This window comes from Carassius auratus, chromosome 3 (assembly GCF_003368295.1).
Source record: "Carassius auratus strain Wakin chromosome 3, ASM336829v1, whole genome shotgun sequence".
Taxonomy (NCBI): Eukaryota; Metazoa; Chordata; class Actinopteri; order Cypriniformes; family Cyprinidae; genus Carassius; species Carassius auratus.
This window is the reverse complement of record NC_039245.1, coordinates 8581338-8599518: the sequence shown is the minus strand read 5'-3', so window position 1 is coordinate 8599518 and position 18181 is coordinate 8581338. Positions and strand designations below refer to the sequence as shown.

At 37.0% G+C, this 18181-nt stretch overlaps 2 protein-coding genes and 1 long non-coding RNA gene across 4 annotated transcripts; 1 reads left to right on the top strand and 2 right to left on the bottom strand.

The window, feature by feature from the left end:
- Positions 1-1507: 1507 nt before the first annotated feature.
- Positions 1508-9088, bottom strand: LOC113046625 (TBC1 domain family member 17-like). The gene is made up of 17 exons (XM_026207481.1): positions 8973-9088; positions 8165-8260; positions 7949-8026; positions 6167-6284; positions 5765-5951; positions 5574-5685; positions 5314-5490; positions 5107-5232; positions 4909-5012; positions 4165-4259; positions 3962-4078; positions 3779-3879; positions 3596-3695; positions 3396-3493; positions 2867-2983; positions 2685-2771; positions 1508-2589 (listed from the first exon to the last, which is right to left on the bottom strand). The coding sequence occupies exons 1-17, from the start codon at positions 8997-8999 to the stop codon at positions 2404-2406; spliced, it is 1926 nt and encodes a 641-aa protein (XP_026063266.1). The 5' UTR covers positions 9000-9088; the 3' UTR covers positions 1508-2403.
- Positions 9089-9880: 792 nt separating this feature from the next.
- Positions 9881-11329, bottom strand: LOC113046645 (uncharacterized). Its single transcript, XR_003276133.1, has 3 exons — positions 11216-11329; positions 10222-10349; positions 9881-10147 (listed from the first exon to the last, which is right to left on the bottom strand). It is a non-coding gene; the product is annotated as an uncharacterized LOC113046645 (long non-coding RNA).
- A 776-nt stretch (positions 11330-12105) lies between these two features.
- LOC113046632 (uncharacterized) lies at positions 12106-18160 on the top strand. 2 transcript variants are annotated; one of them, XM_026207494.1, is made up of 6 exons: positions 12106-12256; positions 12881-13535; positions 13605-13869; positions 13962-14045; positions 14817-14977; positions 17067-18160. In XM_026207494.1, exons 2-6 carry the CDS (start codon positions 13152-13154, stop codon positions 17202-17204), a joined length of 1032 nt encoding a protein of 343 aa, XP_026063279.1. In that variant the 5' UTR covers positions 12106-12256; positions 12881-13151; the 3' UTR covers positions 17205-18160. The 2 variants fall into 2 exon arrangements, with proteins under 2 accessions (XP_026063279.1, XP_026063288.1); XM_026207503.1 differs by having other exon boundaries at positions 12131-12421.
- The last annotated feature ends 21 nt before the right edge of the window (positions 18161-18181 follow it).

The following is an 18181-nucleotide window of genomic DNA, read 5'->3' as shown; positions in this document are numbered from 1 at the left end:
ACTCAGCGCAGATTGAGGTTGAATGAGACACTCTTCTTCTTTTCAGTTCTTCAGAAAAGCGAGGTCATGTCAGCCGTAAAAGTGACAAGATGAGTCTCCGGAGTAAAAGAGCGTGTTTGTGTACAATACAAAGAAGAGTGGCAGATCGCAGGGCTGTTTAAGTGCCGTGCTAAATTCATACGCTGCAGCTGTATTCAAACAAACACAGTGGGAAAATGAAGGGAGGGCAAGAGAGAGACAAACAGAGAAAAGAGGAGGACAAACAGCAAAAAGAGCAGTGAGCAGGATGGTGAGAAGGAGGCGTGGTTCTCCACCCCTCATTTTCCAGCTCATTTGGTAGGACAGTGGGCAACAGTGACCCCATTTACCCTGATCTTTTAACCCCAGTCAGACACCTGCTGATGGAGTGTGTGAATGTGTTTGTGTGTGTGATGCCGTCCTGTGACAGACATAAACATATATAACAAAACATGTAAAAAATGTTCTTGTTCGTCAATTCATCATTTTACTCCAAACATGGATTTTTGGTTTCCAATTAATTAGATAAAAAGGAGAAGAGGGAACTACTAAATGCAAAATAAAAGTGATCTAATAAGTTCTCATAATAATAATAGAACAAGAACAGAACCCTGGGGAACACCATGAGACACAGGAGATTATTTTCTTAAACTGGATGATCTGTTCTAATCCTCTAGTTGACGAAGTGGTTTTATCTGACTTATCCACTCATTTGAGTGAGAATTTGAAAGAGAGAGGGGTGGTTAAAAATTGCAAATAAATTACATATATATGTAGGACTTTGATATATGTTTTATTTATTATTGTTTTATTATTTTTATTAAAAATTTTATCCAAGATATTTTTTATCATTTGAGTGTACATTTACATATAATGTAAAGTACTTCTAATACATATAATGTTTTAACAAATGGTTAAAGAGAAAGCTTTTCATTACTGCATATTAGGTTATTAAGATAAAAAAAAAAAGAATAAATATGTATGTGTATATATATATATATATATATATATATATATATATAAATAATAAAAACATATTTATCTAGGGTGTTAATAATTAAATTTGTTTTTGTATTAACTTTTTTTTTTTATTTATTAAAATAAAAACTAAAATCTGAATGAACATTTCATACAATGGATTTCTAATGTTATTTTGACAGGTTACAGAGAAAGCTTGTTATTGGTTTATTGTGATATTAAGATAAATAAAAAATACTTTATATATGGCCTAGATTTGTTTTATTGATTTATTAAAATAAAAACAAACATTTCCATTACATTTTTTTATTATCCGATTATGCATATGAATGTAATGAAGATAATACATGCATATAATATATAAAGCTAATGTTTTTAAGTTATTATGAAGTACTATTGAGAAAGCTTTTGTGCTGGAGGTCGAGGCTGTCAAGGTTAAATCCCCTTCCATGGGTAAGGAATGAGAACTAAGTGGACATTTGGTAAAGAACAAGACCTCAAACTCAAAATGTCAGGGACTATATTTCAATGTTTTATTCTTTAGCCATATGAAAAAGCTTCATGTTAAAAACTAACAAAAGAAGAAATATGAAATAGCTCTTGCTACATTACATGCAAAATGTTAGTGCACACCGTTATTTACTGAGTATAACAGTAAAGAGAGGGAAAAGTAAGTGAGGAGACACAGACAACATAAATAAAGACAGAGATAACAGAACAGATATACATTATCATACAATACATAATGAATAACATTGTTTGGGTACTGCGAGTATAGTAGAGTGATGAGTGCGGCAGGGCCGAAAGTGATAAGAGTCCCACAGAGCAGCTCCAGAAGGGTAACAGGAGAAGTGACAGTGAAGGACAAGAAAGGGCCAGGCCTGGGACATTTTATGTTGTTGTTTTATTGTCTTTTATGCAGCAGTCGTCCATGAGGTGCTGCCGCTTTAGTTTTGTTTTGTGTTAGTTTATTGGATAACTAAAGTTTTATGTTTATCTATTCATCGGTTCTGGCCTCCTTCTGCCTATAACTAACGACTTTGTTAAAAATGGATCAAACAATTACATCTAATGCTTACAAGAGCATAAAATACTAAAAGATCAAATGTGAACCGCGACTATAATGCTCTCACTATACGCATCACGGGAGGTAAGCGTCCCCTCTCTTCAGTAACTCTGTCTGCAATGCCCAGTCATTTTAAACAGTACGTGGACAACACTCAGCCCTTTTTTTTAGGAAAGTACAGTATAACAGTCAGCTGAGCTCATTTTTATTAGATCTGGATTTCAATCTCTGAATTACATTCAACATATTTTATAAATGTATTAATCTTTTTTTGGGGGGAGGGGGTCATCATAGTTAAATTAAAAATAATCTGTTCCCCTTCTGCCAATCACCTTCTGGAATTAGGGGTATGTAGGAGGGGGGCGCTGTGGCGTCTGCCCATTAAACGTCTGGCAGGATGAAGGTCCTCTGGCCTCTGACTGGGTGAGAAGGGTGTGTGTCTCTTTAGGCTCTGAGTCCGGACTCTCTTCTGATGAGCTGGACGGGACACGCAGCCCAAGAACTTCTTGCACTTTCAAAGGCAGCTCCTGAGAACACAACAGTCAGTAAGCATTATGTAGTACGCATGACCACCACGGTTATTTTTCATAGCATATCAGCAGTCATATCTGTCCCGTCTCACCTTGCAGTGTGTCAGCTGCAAATAAATAGCCTCTGCTCCACAGAGAACCGACTGCAGGTCCAGCTTCATGGTCAGCTCATTAATGTGCTGTAAACACACACACCTTTAGAATCAACTTACTATCAATCTCATGTTCCCGGTTCTGCTTTATTTTCCAAGGGCTGAAACTAATTTATACTCACCTTCAGTATAGAATTAAAATCATGATTTGAACCAATCAGCTCCTCTTTTTGTGACTCAAGAATGGAGCAGGCCATAAGTAAGTGGAAGTTTTCACAAGGCAGACGGGTCCACAGAACCTGCAATAAAAATGTGTTGTTATTGTTTAGTTAAACTATTAAAATAATTTCCATTAAACTGAAATAAATCTGAAATAAAATAAATTATAAATAGTAGATGAAAAACGTAAACTAGATACATTAAAATGAATTGTAAGCGCATTATATTTAATGTATTATTAATGATCATGGTACATTTTATATCAAATGTTTTAAAAACAGAAAACGAACTTGACATAATTAAGAGCTAGTGACATCATCTGAGTTTACAAAAGTGCCAAGTTCAGAAGTTCTTCGCTAATGATGTGTTCTTTTTATTTTATCCATGACAAGATTTGTTGAGTAACATTTACACAGTCACACACAACATAGCAGAAAAACAATAATGAAAGTCATAGAAATTAATACAAATAACCGGTTTTTCTCATCTTACCTCCCACAGGTTCAAGATGTCTTCAAAAGAGAATTCCCTCTTAAACCAAATCAATAACCAGCGGAAACAAAAACAAAGTGAACCACTGTCCTGAGAGTCTAAGAGAGACAAATAAATACAAAAATACAATTGTGCATCAGCCAAAAGAGCAAAAACACCTATAGAAAGTAGAGGTTAATAAAGAATGTGTTTGTGTTTACCCAGATAGTCACACAGCTCTGGATCAAGTGCTCTCAGTAGGATGCTGAGCTGAAGCAACTGCTGTTTCATGGCCTCTTGAGACTCTTCAAAGTTCTGGTGCTAAAGACACATAAGGACTTTATATCCAGAGCTAATGCATCGATTGAATAACACAACCATAAAAAAAAAGTGCGTTTACTGACCACTAAATCCATAAAGCCTGTCAAACACCAGAAGGACTCCACCTCATTCTGGGTAACAAAGAGGAGAGGAGACAGAAGATCACTCATCCCCTGGACATAACCTGGAGAGCAAAGCGAGAGAGCGATAAGAGAAATAACAGCATCCTCTAGTGGCCAGGGGGAGGTGGAATTAAAAGCACATACCCAGATCGAAGTTATACATGCAGTACGTCATCAGTACATCATTAAGCAGCGCAAGACCTGGGTTCTCATTCCCAGAAAAGAAGGAATTGTGTCTGTCTGTTCGATTCACATCCCGTTCTGTCCAATCAAAGAGCAGGAGCACGTCAGATGTAGAAAGAGACCGGTCACACTTGCTGTAAGATCTATGACACAGCTGAACGTACCTATGAGGCTACGGTACCCTCGGAAGAGAGAGTTCCTCATCTCCTGCTCTTCACTAACAGACTTCCACTGAACCTTCATCCTGAAATACTCATCCCTGAAGAGAAAAAGAACAAATGTAAAGGGCACAAAAATTAAAAGAACAACTTATATAGATGTTCAGGGGGTAGTAAGTAGTTGTATAGTAGATTTAAACTTGGAAATTTAAGTATAATTGCTGTTAACAATTAAAAGATTGAGGTCAGTAAGCTTTTATTCAGCAAAGATGCATTAGATTAATCTAAAGTGACAGTAAAGATATTCAGAATGTTACAAAAAATTATTTCTAATAAATTGTTCTTTTAATACTACAGAAAAAAGGTTTCACTGTTTCCAGTGTTGAAAAAGCTGCTAAAAATTCAGCTCTCTCATCACAGAATTAAATTACATTTTTAAAATTCATTCAAATAGAAAAAAAACAAATATTTTAATGGTCATAATATTTAACAATATGACTGTTTTAACTGCATTTTTGTTCAAATAAATGTAGCCACAGGGAGCATTAGTTACTTCTTTTTAAAAGAAAAACATACTGACCGCAAACTCTTTGAAAGCAGTACACATCCTATGCTAAGTTTTGGACTTAAGAAAAATGACACAGGAAACTACAACAGCTGCAAACCGCTAACTGGGTTGAAGGAACAAGTACACTATACAGTGTTTGACACTTAAATGGTGTGCGATAAAAAAAAAAGTGTTCAGCTTACGTTTTCACCTGAAGGATGTCCTCTCTCTCTTTGGTTGTGCTGTTCCACGGGTAGAACCCCAGTAAGAACTTCCACACCTTCCTCCGCAGAGATGGAACAATGCCCTAGAAAAACAAGAAAGATTTCATTCAGTGGAAACTTCATTGCTTTGTGGGATGTAAGTGTGACTGGAAAAAGATCACTTAAACTTGCACGCACCCCTCTAAACACCAGCTCCTTGACCTTCTGTGGATCAGTGACACGGCCCTCTGGATCCAAAAACTGATCCCAGTTATCCAAAGGCTTCCCTCTTTTGACCTCCGGTCTGGGGCCGAGCTCTGCCCCCTGGTGGAATACACGATCTCTTATAATGTTTATGCACAATCAACATTTATACACAAACAGTCAGCCATCGATGCAACTCACACAGGTAATGAGTTCAAAGCCTGGCTCCTCATCAGCTGGGTGTGGGCAATGGGCGTCCTGAGGTGAGCGCTTACTGAGGGGCGACTCGTGATGTGTATGTGGAAGTGCTCCCCGGAAGAAGTTCGTCACTTTGGAGAAGCCCCCGAACGTGGTCGCGTAAGGGTCCTGAATGAACCTCTGTAGATATGACCAATCAGATGGCATGTTAACACGCTCTTGCTTATGGCTCTTACCACACTAAAACAACAACTAGGACTTACAGACACAAGATCTGCACTGGTATCATCAAAGAGGTGCAGCTCATCAAACGACTGCGACAGGGCCCCAGAATCATGCGGGTATGCCAGGAAGAGCCTACCATCCATGGGAGACCTTACAGCAGAATGTGTCACATGAGTATGTAAATATATGGGTACTAAAATGCAAAAGAATAAATTAGTATGCCACTCACGGGGCTAGTCTGATGTAACGCTGCATGGCTTTTAGCAGCTCTCTAGCGCCCCCTTGATGGAAGTGCAGAGGAGGGAGAGGATCGCCCCCTCTAGTGGTCAGCACCAAGAAGTTCCTGGCCAGAGAGAAGCGAGCCCTCCGAAGAGAGTACAGCTCTGAAAGGGGCAGGGAGAAGGAGCCCCACTGACCTACAAAAGACATGAATGTATGTGAGCATGCACAGCAGGGATTCTCAAATCTTGTCCTGGAGGGCCAATGTGCTGCAGAGTTTAGCTCCAACCTTGATCAAACAGTGATTTTCTTATGATCCTGAAGACATTGTGTAGCATGCTCAGGTGTGTTTGATTAGGGTTAGAGCTCAACTCTGCAGGAAAGTGGAACTTGTGGGCCAGATCTGAGGTACCTGTTGCTCTGACTGGTGGGTGCTCATGTCGTCTTTCCTGCTTTACTGTACTGATGACAGCCCAGTCTGGTTCATAGCCCGGGTCAAACTTAGTTTCCTCTTCCCCTCCTTCCCCCTCCTCTCAAGAAACAGAATTGAAAAGAGACAGAAATTCAGGTGACTTATTTTAAAGATGCTTTTAATGTTGTTGCGTTCAACAAGGGCGCATTCATTTGCTTAAAAATACAGTAAACAGTAATACTGAAAAATACTAATACAACTGTTTTATATTTCAATGTATTTTAAAATGAAATGTATTCCTATGATGGTAAATTTGAATATTACTCCAGTCTTCAATGTCACATGATCCTTCAGGAATCATTATAATCTACTAACTTGGTGCTCAAGAAACATTTCTTATCATCAATTATTGTTATTTTTGTCGACACTGTGATACTTTGTTTAGTAGTCTTTGATTAAAAGAAAAAGAACATTTATTTGAAAAAGAAGAATTTTGTTATATAAGTATTTGTATAACATTAATTTAGAAATGTAATATGCAATTAAATGGCAATTTACATTTTCCCATACATATGTGCAACATTTAATGAAAAATGTAATTTCCATTATATAATTTTTATTTCCCATTTACTACACTAGTTTTAATATATAAATTCAATACATGTTTAATGCTAGATTGCAAAATTAAAATGAAAAGTATTCCCCAAATTGATTAGATATATTTAACATGTCCAAGCAAAAACGGTTGCAAAATATTTTTTCTTAACTTAATTTAGACCAATGGGTATGACACTTGGGAATGCATTTTTATCACAATACCACGTGATAATTGTAGCAAAATGCAGTGTGAATTTCAAAATGCATTCTGAACCAAAGTTATAGCAAAAGGGTAGCAAACATGAAGAGCCTACACGTTTCATAGATGATTATTCAGTGTGCTTGAGAATAGTTTACTCTCACTGACAATGCACTGCAGAGACACACTTATTTCACTGACAAACACCAGGTATGTGTGTCTGTGTGCAAGTCCGTTTGTGTGATCATGTTTACTCCATATTGTATTTATAAGAGCAGTTAGCCACATCCAGAAAAATGAATGGATCGCTGTGGCCCTCTGCTGGATGTATTTGGTAATTACACCTCTTTTCTTCTAAAGATTTTTCAGTTACCAACAGATAGCAGAATTCTGGCCCAGAAACAATATCCAGAAACAACTTAAATATTTCATTTTGATTATCATTAAAGATTTTTTTTTATATATAAATAGTGTAGTTGAAGAATTCTGTGGTAAATGGATAAAAATTCTTCATATCCCCCTAAGCACAGCATAATCTGTATCATAATAAACAAAAATATTGTTAAAAGTCACACATCATTTGTTGTTTGTCACATGTATCAGAACATTTCTGTGCTGTGGGTAATAGGAGGATTTTCCACCCGGCTACCACCACAAATATATTTCAAACCTGTGGGAAGCACTGACGTATTAAGAATTTCTCAGGGACTTCACCACTTTCGAGGCTGAATATTCATGACCTTTACAATTAGACATGAATGGTTTTATAGTATGTGTACAAATATCTTCAGTAGGACAAACAAGTTTTGATTTCTATTAATATTCAATGACGTATATTTCCATGACTTTCCCAGGCCTGCAAATCACAATTTACAAATTTCCCCTATTTTTTCTTTTTCTTTCTTTGAACATGTTAGGTTCAATATGTGACATGTGACAAGTGACCTTTGAACTCTGTTGAGCAAACGGAGTGGTCCACCCTCTACCTTTTTGGTGTAGAAGACAGCAGGAGCATTTCTCATATCCTCCTCAACAGGGCTCCACTCCAGTGCCGGCTCTCCATCCTGCAAGAGTTTATATTTGATAACAGCCCTTAAATACTGTCAGGCTTTGTAAAAAGTGTTCATAAATAGACAAAATGATGTATATATCATAATACTTTATAACATCAAATGTTTATTAATACAATATGTTAATCATACCCGCTCAACTATCCGAATGAAGCCAGGGATGGTGGTGTCCTGAGTGCTTCTTTTGGCATTGGTGTGGAGGTAAACACCCTCCTTCTCAAAGATCAGCTGATGAATGACATTTAAAACATCACACTTTTACACCAGGACCAGGTCAGGTCAACAAAACTACAGATTAATCATTTTAAACAAGATGTCAATAATATATAATGATTATCTTTCAGTTTTGATCGTATCAACAGCATTAAATAGCTATAATGAATTTAAAAAAATTCTAAAAACCTAACAATAATTGTAATAACTGTAGCTTTAATACTATAGTGGACATTTCCTGATAGACTACAATAGATTAATAATTCAGCGGTTTACAAATAATTTATTTCAGGAGTGAGATAAGCAACAGATCATCATATGGAGGAATCTCATCTAGCTGCTAGTTGTAATCTATAATCTATAATATTGCTTTAGGTTATGAGCAAAGATCGCCAGTTAACCAGTCCGACCAGTGACGCCGTTCAATAAAATCCTCCAGGCTGAACGAGTTACCCAACGAGTGACAGTGGTATGTGAAATATCAAGCCATCACAAAGACATGACAGTGACTAAACCATCAGGTTTGAACGACATGTCAGTCATCAGCTTGGGCTAGCGCTAACTAGCTAAACCTGTAGAAATACTGAGGAAAAAAAACTTAACCTGACACATTAAATACGTAAAAAGGTTAAAAAAAAAAAAAATTGTACATATAGTTTTATGTGGTGTCATGTCAGATGTGACATCGTTGTAAGTAAGATTAGTGACAAACTCTATCGCTCCTCACCTTGTGACTTTCTGGCTTCGCCTCCATTCCTCCTCCTGAGTTCACGGTGTCTGATCAAAACAATCACACTTCCGGTTTTTTTTCTGGATGACACCGCCCACCTCCGCAGCAGCCAATCAAAAACTCATATCATATGACGTTGTCTTTATTTTGTTATTTTGTACATAAGCTGAGTATCATGTTCTTTCTTAGCATATATTTGTTGATAATTACAGCAATACAGTGATTTGTAATACAAATCAGATATCAGAATTGTGAAAGGGAATCATTGTTGAAAGTCATAGATTTACAACATTTACATTTTTTAATGTCACATTTAGTTTATTTTTGTAATATCGATAACTTTCTCATCCATTTTTTTATCTAAAGAAAATTTGCCTCCCTTGCCTTTCAACTGATACAACAAACAAACATCATACATGCATTCATCTTAAATTATGATCATTGCGGCTTTGAGGTTATGTAAAATTTGGCAGATTATTTTAAATTAATTTCATGAATGCAAGTTAATAAAGTGATGAATGGAAATTGGGCAGTTCAATTAAGTATAGAATTTAAATAAAAATAGGCAAATGGGCGATTACTGAGGAATTAAATGTTTTTTTTATTATTATTATTATAATTTGAATAACTACAGTTTAACTACAAATAGCATGTTTAAAGAGTGTAGCAAAACGTGTTACCTGTAATAACCTTTTTTTGTAATTTCATAAGTTTTTTTTTCAAACTATTCTTATTGTTATTTTATAATGAAAAACTGTATATATTTATAATATTTATAGAAAACATTCAATGTTAGAAAATATCATGTATATCATAAATGGTGTACGAGTTTGAGGCATTAATTGTACATTAATTTTGACCATACTTTTTTTTTTTTTCACAGCAGGAAAACTTTTTTTGAGAGACACCAGGACTGCTGATGACTGGAGTGGTAACAGAAATTGAAATGGATTTATATATTTAATTTATAATGTATTCATTTACAAATTATGAAAGAGTAATACATGTTTTTATTACTACAAGGCTTGATTATTGAAATTCTCTTTATTTGGGGATGAGTCAGTCTTCCATAAATCACCTTCAGATGGTTCAGAATAATGCTGCCAGAGCCCTGACAGGAGATCTCAAATGGGAGCATATAACTTCTGTCCTCCAGTCACTCCATTGGCTACCTGTGCAATATAGGATACATTTTAAAGTACCGTTATTAGTTTTTATATCTTTAAATGGGTTAGCACCATCCTACCTTTCTGATTTATTGGTGATCCATCAACCTACAAGAGCTAGGTCTGCCAACTTGAGGCTCTTAGTGGCTCCTAGATCGAGGCTCAAGACTAGGGGAGATCGAGCCTTTTCCATAGCGGCACCAAGACTCTGGAACAGTTTGCCCACTGATATTAGAACTGCCCCTACTCTGTCCATTATAAATATAAGTTTAAAACTTTTTTATTCGATCTGTCATATAGGCTATATGATGGGTGATGATGTTGTCCTGGTTTGATGTTGTGTTGTTTATCTGTGATTTTGTTGTTTTTAGTTTGTACAGCCCTTTGGTCAATGGTAGTTATGTTTAATTGTATCTTTATAAATAAATTGAAATTGAATTGAATTAAATATATATATATATATATATATATATATATATATATATATATATATATATATATATATATATATATATATATATATATATATATAGGCTACACCGTACAATGGTATATATATATATATATATATATATATATATATATATATATATATATATATATATATATGTGTGTGTGTGTGTGTGTGTGTGTGTGTGTGTGTGTGTGTTTGTGTGTTTTAGTGTGTCAGTATAAATATCATTTTAAATTTCCAAACATTATTTTTTGCCATTAATTGTAATAATCTAGTGACATTTTTTTTTGCAGCGAGTGCTCCACATAGAGATCTGATCTCATCATCATCAGTCTGTCTGGAATAACATGAAGAAACAGAACAAACTGTGACAGACTCAAGCAAGTTTTGGTTAAGTTTACTCTTTAAACTCTCTTAAAACTGATTATTATTTAAAAAAAAAAAATTACAGATCACTATAACTCTTGGAAGTACAAGCAAAGTACCTGAAGAAATGTGACCGTATTAGTTTGCACAAAAACACTAGCCTACTGCACGTGGAGTCCAGTAATCATTATATAGCATTTATTATCAGCTTCTTTCAATGTCACATCAGCTCGTTTTTTCTTTTTGAACGTTACCTTCGCAAATGTGTTTACGCCTGTGTACGCGCAAGACCACGGCGCGTGCACCCGCTCTAATGTTGCCATGTCCGCTTATTTCGCGTATGCGGGGCTTATATTGCTGTTTGAGTTTACAGCAGGCGATGTGACCTGTAGAACTGTGTTGTTCTAAATTCTACACAGCGTTTTATGGAGCGGTTATGACGACAGAGATATGTACTCGTTTATTTCATTAGGCAATAGAAACGATTATCTTGCTGATAGTTAAAATGTAGTGTTGGTTAATCAAGAGGTTTTTAAACTGGGGTCCAGGGACACACAAAGGGTCCACTGAAAAGTTGAGGGAAAAACAGTGTAAAAAATATTAAAAATAAAATAAATAAATAAATAGCAGAAAAAAGATTATATGAATAAAACATTGATTATATTAATTAAAAAATGCACATTTAAATAAAAATATATCTAATGGTATAGAAATGAGTAGAAAACTTCAATAATGTTATGTAAAGAAACAATATTTTGCTAATATTTTAAACATATTTACTGTATATATATATATATATATATATATATATATATATATATATATATATATATATATATATATATATATATATATATATATTTCGCAGTATAAATTGGGTCTTTATACGTGATATATGTAAACTATATACAATAGATGGATTTGACATTTTAAGAAGTGGTCTTTCGCACAAGGATGGTCATATCAGGGGTCTGTGGCACCTAAAACAATAAAATAAAATAAAATACTGGGTAAATCAAAAATGTTTTGTGTGTTTTCTATGCTAATAACTCATCAACACAGAAATATCGCATGAAAAAGAAAAAAAAAGGTCGCTTGTTTTTCAGAACATTTGCGCGTTTCTTTCGCGCAATCTGGCAACACAGGTCTGCTCCGACTGTATCAGCGCTGTGCGCCGTCGCTGCGCTGGAGTCTAGGGGAGAGACAGGCACGGGTAACAGCCTCCTAACAAAGAGGGTTTAATAAAGTTTGGAAGTACAGGACGATTGTGGCAGAGGCGGGAGGATATTGCGAGGGTATGTCTACTACTTGTTTTTCTTTTCTCGAATCATCCTTATGCCGTTTAAATTATGCAAAACGATGAAATAGGTTTTTAGCTGCATTGCTAACGCTGGAGCGCACTGGCCTGTTTATTTCACTTGGCCACTTACCAATGAACTGATCAACAAGCTCTAAATCAGGTAACGTCGTAATGCAAACACACCGCTGATTTTTCCAACTGCATTTTAAAGCTGACAGTGACAAACAAATAAAGAAAAGAGGCAGAAATCATGGGTGACTGTTCGTCATGTTGTCCCGAAAATGCGAGAAACAGGCAGATGTGCTGCATGCAGCTGCACAACAGGCCTCGAATTTTTTTTAAAGCCTTTTACAAAGAACTCATCCTCGTTTTAAACGAGAACATCCCAAGCAAACGTGTACGTGTGCTACACGTGCGAGGGAATGGAGGCGTAGATGACCCTTCACAGTCAGTGGGGGGGTTTGTTGCACAGCAGTTGATGAGCTTGATGATTAGTCAAACAAACTGGTTTCCAAGCCATTCTGCAGTTCCGAATAAAATGCAGGTGTATTTGCCTAAATGAGACTGATACTGCACTTTTGATGATCTATATTTATGCATATTATCTTTTCTTTTCTAGGTAACATCAGCGAGTTTGGGCATCCTCCCATCTCTCCCCTAGTTCTCTCCTGCATGCAGACACCATCACCCATTTCAGACGTGCCTCTTCTAACAGTCCCACCAGCATTAACTAAACCAAGTTCTCGTTACCAAAGAGCGCTAACCACAAAACGCATTTCATAAACACGCGCACACACACATTCTCACACACACACCAGCATTCCAACATTCCAAAATAACCTATTCTGAAAACAGTTCAACAGAGCCATAGGTTGTTGCATAATCACATCATGGCCTCGGTCACCAAATCGTCTAACCCCGAGATCCCCGATAATCACAAGGAGAGCTGGCTGGCGCTGCTCGCGGCTGCTGAGGCTTACTGTCAGACGTCCGGTTGTGATTTGGCGATTTTGACCGGGTATAAGAAGTTCCGTCCTCCCGGGGTTGAGGTGAAAGGAACAAGGAATCATGAAGGGGGTGGAACTCAGGTGCAGAAGTTTGATTATGCTTATCATGTTTGGGGACCAGGGGCCTTAGCTGAGTCTTCACGACGATACATGGATGACATCGCAGTCCTGCACTCCACCACTGTACTGACGGCTCAGAGACACACGCCTCTGAATAAAAAGGAAGGAGGAGCCAAGCTGGGTGTGGATGTGCCGTCTGACAGGCTGGTGAGTGCTGTGTTTTAAAGCATTTTTGATCGGAACACCTTTGTGATTTACTGTGTCCTCTTTCCAAAGAGCCTGACTGGAGATGGAGTCGGGACTGTTAGTCCCAACATGAGGCTCTATTCTCAGAGCTACCCGTCGATCTACAGCTCGGCCGCTGCTATTGGCCAGCCTGGCGGTCAGTATGGGAATGGAGAGCGTGACAGGGAGAAAGGGGTGATGGAGGAACGTGAGAAGGGAAGAGAAAGGACGGAAATTGAGGACTTGGAGGAAGATGATGAGGAGGAGGAGGAGGAAGATTTGGATGGGAGGAGACGTAACCTAAATGAATCAGCAGGTAAATGCATCTGTTTTTTTGTTTCATAAAGGAGGAGTTTGTCATTTCTGAACTCCAATTCGAATTGAATGGATCTCTCTCTCTTTTCTCAGGTGTCTTTTCAATGGATGAGGATTCTCTGTCCCGGGACTGCGAGCCCTTCTTTGAGTCTGATGGGGAGGAGGAGAGCACTGATGGTGAATAATAATTATTATTATATTATTTTAAATGCTTGTATACCAATATTGTGATGTTAAATGGCAAAAAAATAGATTACAAATATATAAAATAGATAACAAGTGTTATTTAATTGTTAGTATTTTAAACTAATAACTAAGTGGATGTTAAGTGATGTTAAAAATAGGGGAAATCAGCATGTATACAAAATATTTTATCTGGTACAGATTCACCACTGTTCAAAAGTTTTAGGGTCAGTAAGGTTTCTTTTTTTTTTTTTTTTTTTTTTATTAATACATTAATTCAGCAAGGACATGTTAAATAGACAGTAAACAGTAAAGACATTTTAAATGTGACAAAAGATAATAAATTATTTATAAAAAATAAAAAAAGTAAATAAAAAAAATCATCATGTTTTCATGAAAATATTAGGCAGCACAGCTGTTTTCAACATTGGTAATGATTAAATAAATTACATTTAAAATGAATACTAACAACATGAAATTATTACCGTTTTATTGTATTTTTAAATTAATAAATGCAGTCTTGGTGAGCATAAGATATTTCTTTCAAAAACTAAAAAAAATCTTATTGACCCCAAAAATGTGCATTCTTATTTTAAAATCCTTATTCATTAATCACAAGCGAATAGGAAAAGTCAAAGAAACTGTTTCAAGCACAGTGACTGTTCATGTAGTCAGTGTTGATTTCATCAAAGAGATCATGATCTGAATTATGATGTGCTTTTATTACAGTCGTTTGTGTATTTATATCTGTTTTATTGCTGCCAGGCTCTCTGAGTGAGGAAGCTCCTCCCCCTCCACGTGGCCTGGCTGTAGGTCACCTGGCATCTCGCTATTCTAAGCCCATGGCAATGGCTCGTTCACTGCCTGTCTCTATACCAGTGTGGGGCAAACACGCCCCTCAGGGCGACTCCCATAGTGGAGAACGGGTCAGTTACACACACCCTCCTACTACAGCTTTATAGAGACTGACAATTCAGATGACCTTTTTTTGCAGAATATGTATGCACTTTCAATACAAAGGATGTGTAAGATTGTAGGAAGCGAAATTACGCCACCTACTAGATCGCTAAATTGTACGTATCATTCATTGGTAAGACAATTTCATAATTTATGAAATTTGAGAAAAACAAAATCTTGGGACACTTTTTTTTTTTTACACATTTTATACAAGATGAAGGATAGGGCGAAAGGAAATCTAGATTGTCAGCATTCGCTTGTTAAGTCTGACGTCACGTAGCAGCGCTTCCGTGTCCAAACGCTCTATCAGTTACCACGAGAAAACAACAAAAGGTGCTATTATAAACTCACAATCTGATAGAATACTAGCGAAAAGGTTATGATCTTAACCTTTAACTCCATACTGAAGTCCGAGATAGCCAGACAATGAAAATATAAATATAAAAAATATATATATAAAAATTATTTGTGTTTGGGACGCTGTGAGCACGAAGACTGTAGTGTATACCGTAAGTTTGAAAGCGTTTAGCTTAAATGATTAATATGAATAAACAGTGCTCATAAACGGCTGCTGGGGTAGTATTTTCAAGTGAAGCAAGTTGAGGCTTGGACCCGGAAGCAGCGCTTCTTACATCATCACTTAACAACCGAATAAATACCTGTACATATATTTGAATGTTTATGGGAAAACTTTCATGTTTGTCAGGGCTGGAAAATGAGAAAATGAAAGTAGACAAAGAGATTCAAATCCAATCAAACGGCAAATGTTTGTGAATCTTTTCTTTCAGTATCTGTTGTGACCCACTTTTGCATCAATAACTGTAACTAAATGTTTCTTGTATCTGCGGATCAGTCCTGCACAGCTGCTCGGAGGAGTTTTAGATCATTCCTCAGTACAGAACTGCTCCTATGAACTTGCTTCAGGTCCTTTCACAACATTTCAATTGGATTAATGTCCGGACTTTGACTCGGCCGTTTCAAAACATTAACTTGGTTCTTCTTTAACCATTCTTTGGTTGACGATGTGTGTGCTTGGGGTCAATGCCTTGGTGCATGACCCACTTTCTCTTCAGATTCCGTTCCTTTAGAATATGCTGTTATTATTCAAAATTCGTTGTTTTGTCAATGATGGCAAGCCATCCCGGCCTATATTCAGCAAAACGGGCCCAAACCGTGATCTTCAAAACATTTCTCCATCTTCTGACTTGTCCACATGATCTTTAGCAAACTGAAGACGGGCAGCAATGTTCTTTTAGGAGAGCAGTGGCTTTCTCTTCACAACTCTGCCGTATACACCGTGGTTGTTCGGTGTTCTTCTGATGGTGAACTCATGAACATTATCATTAGCAAATGTGAGAAAGGCTATTAGTTGCTTAGAAGTTCCCCCAGGGTCTTTTGCAGCATCAGACTTGCTTTTGGAGTGCTTTTGGTCAGCCACTCCTGGGGAGTGTGACGGTGGTCTTGAATTTGTACAATCTCCCTGACTGTGGAGTCCAAACTCTTTAGAGATGGATTTGTAACTTTTTCTACCCTGATGAAGAACAGCAGCTCTCTTTCTGAGGCCCTTCGTGATCTCCTTGATACACTTCCACAAACATTAATAATCAGACTTTGACAGATCCCTGTTCCCTAAATAATACAGGACTGGCAGTCACACCGGATAGTCGCCCCACTGACTGACAACTCTCGTATTTCACATTAACTGCTAATCCTAGAGATTCACATACTTCTGCCGCTCACAGATATGTAAAATTAGATCAGTTTCCTAAATAAGTAGATGTCAAAGTATATATTTTCATCTAATTGATTTGAATGAGAGGATTCACTCTGTCAACTTTCAGGAAGTGTGTGAAAATCCAATCACGGAAATCTGATCTTTTGGGTCATATTTATGCAGAAATATAGTAAATTCTGAAGTGTCCATAAACTTACAAGCAGCACTGTTTAATTAACACATTTAGAATTTAGTTTTTAGAAGAAAAATGGAATAACGGCCATTGTTGTTTTTATGATGTCACGTTGTTTTTAGCTTGATTTCAGTGTTCAGTTTTATTTTAGGTGGGCTGCACGGACCTGGACCACATAGCTGCCAGTATGAAAGCCCTGCTGGTCCCCGGAGCCACAGACGGGACGGAGATGTTCGGAGCACTGCCACGACCTCGCCTTAACACGGGCGACTTCTCTCTCAAGCACTGAGAGACGACCAATGTGTGCGTATGTACGTTTGGGCGCGAGTGAGAACGAACCATGAGCATGTTCGTGTGCGAATGTGATTTAAACCGAACCAGAGAGTTTGATGGATGTTTTTAACAAAGATGTTGCCAAATCTGACGCTTCTCCCACATATCATTAGTACTTCTAGGACACTGAAAGTGGCGAAACCTTTACCAGCCCTTCACATCTGCAGCAGAAGGGGGAGAGGTTCGATTAGCATGTCTTAATTGGAGAATTTCTTTTGACGGATGGTTGTGGCAGACTTTAGTTACATAGTGCATTTCATTGAGAAACACTAACAGAGCAAAAGTACATCATTACATTACTAATCATACCCAGCAACTCTCCTCTGAAGTGTGGGATTTACTGATAGTATATGAGCCTATTTACACGCTGAGATACTCGCACAACCATCACCAGAGGAGCATTGTACATTAGCAGAAACACTACTTGTGCTTGGATATATAGACTGCTGCATTCAGATGTGTATTCAGCAGTTTATATTCCATGGCAAGATTGCCAAAGCTGACTAGATGTTGATGTGAATGCTTGCAAATGATGTCACTGTCTGCCTGTGTGCACTCGTTTTTATTTCAGATACTGTCCTGAAGACTTTCTGAAGCAATGCTTTATAAAGCAAAAGACAATAAGAGGACAAAAAGTTTCGGTAACCCGAATGTTTGGCATTTCTCACCCATAAATAACATGTTTCTGGATTATGGCTGATTAATGGGATGATAACTGATACAAATGCAAAATGTATAATTGTTCATTTTAGTATGACAACGTCTCAAATCTTGATAGACTGAAGGACATTTCAAATGTGAGGGTTTACAACACTACAGATCTCAACCAGCTATGCGTTCATCTTGAACATTTCACAACTGTTCAGTGTTTAAGTAAATACGTTTTGAATAAACAAATAGTTTGTTGTTGAATTCTGTTTCCCTGTGCATCTA

What these genes read in the sequence shown, in the direction of transcription:
- LOC113046632 (XM_026207494.1), top strand. Translation starts at nt 13,152, where the DNA reads ATGGCCTCGGTCACCAAATCGTCTAACCCCGAGATCCCCGATAATCAC. An exon ending in TAACCTAAATGAATCAGCAG is followed by an intron (nt 13,870 to 13,961) that starts GTAAATGCATCT and finishes CTCTTTTCTCAG; the next exon opens with GTGTCTTTTCAATGGATGAG. An exon ending in ACTCCCATAGTGGAGAACGG is followed by an intron (nt 14,978 to 17,066) that starts GTCAGTTACACA and finishes GTTTTATTTTAG; the next exon opens with GTGGGCTGCACGGACCTGGA.
- LOC113046625 (XM_026207481.1), bottom strand. Translation starts at nt 8,999, where the DNA reads ATGGAGGCGAAGCCAGAAAGTCACAAG. An exon ending in GCTTTGAACTCATTACCTGT is followed by an intron (nt 5,233 to 5,313) that starts GTGAGTTGCATC and finishes GTATTCCACCAG; the next exon opens with GGGGCAGAGCTCGGCCCCAG. An exon ending in CAGGCTTTATGGATTTAGTG is followed by an intron (nt 3,696 to 3,778) that starts GTCAGTAAACGC and finishes ATGTGTCTTTAG; the next exon opens with CACCAGAACTTTGAAGAGTC.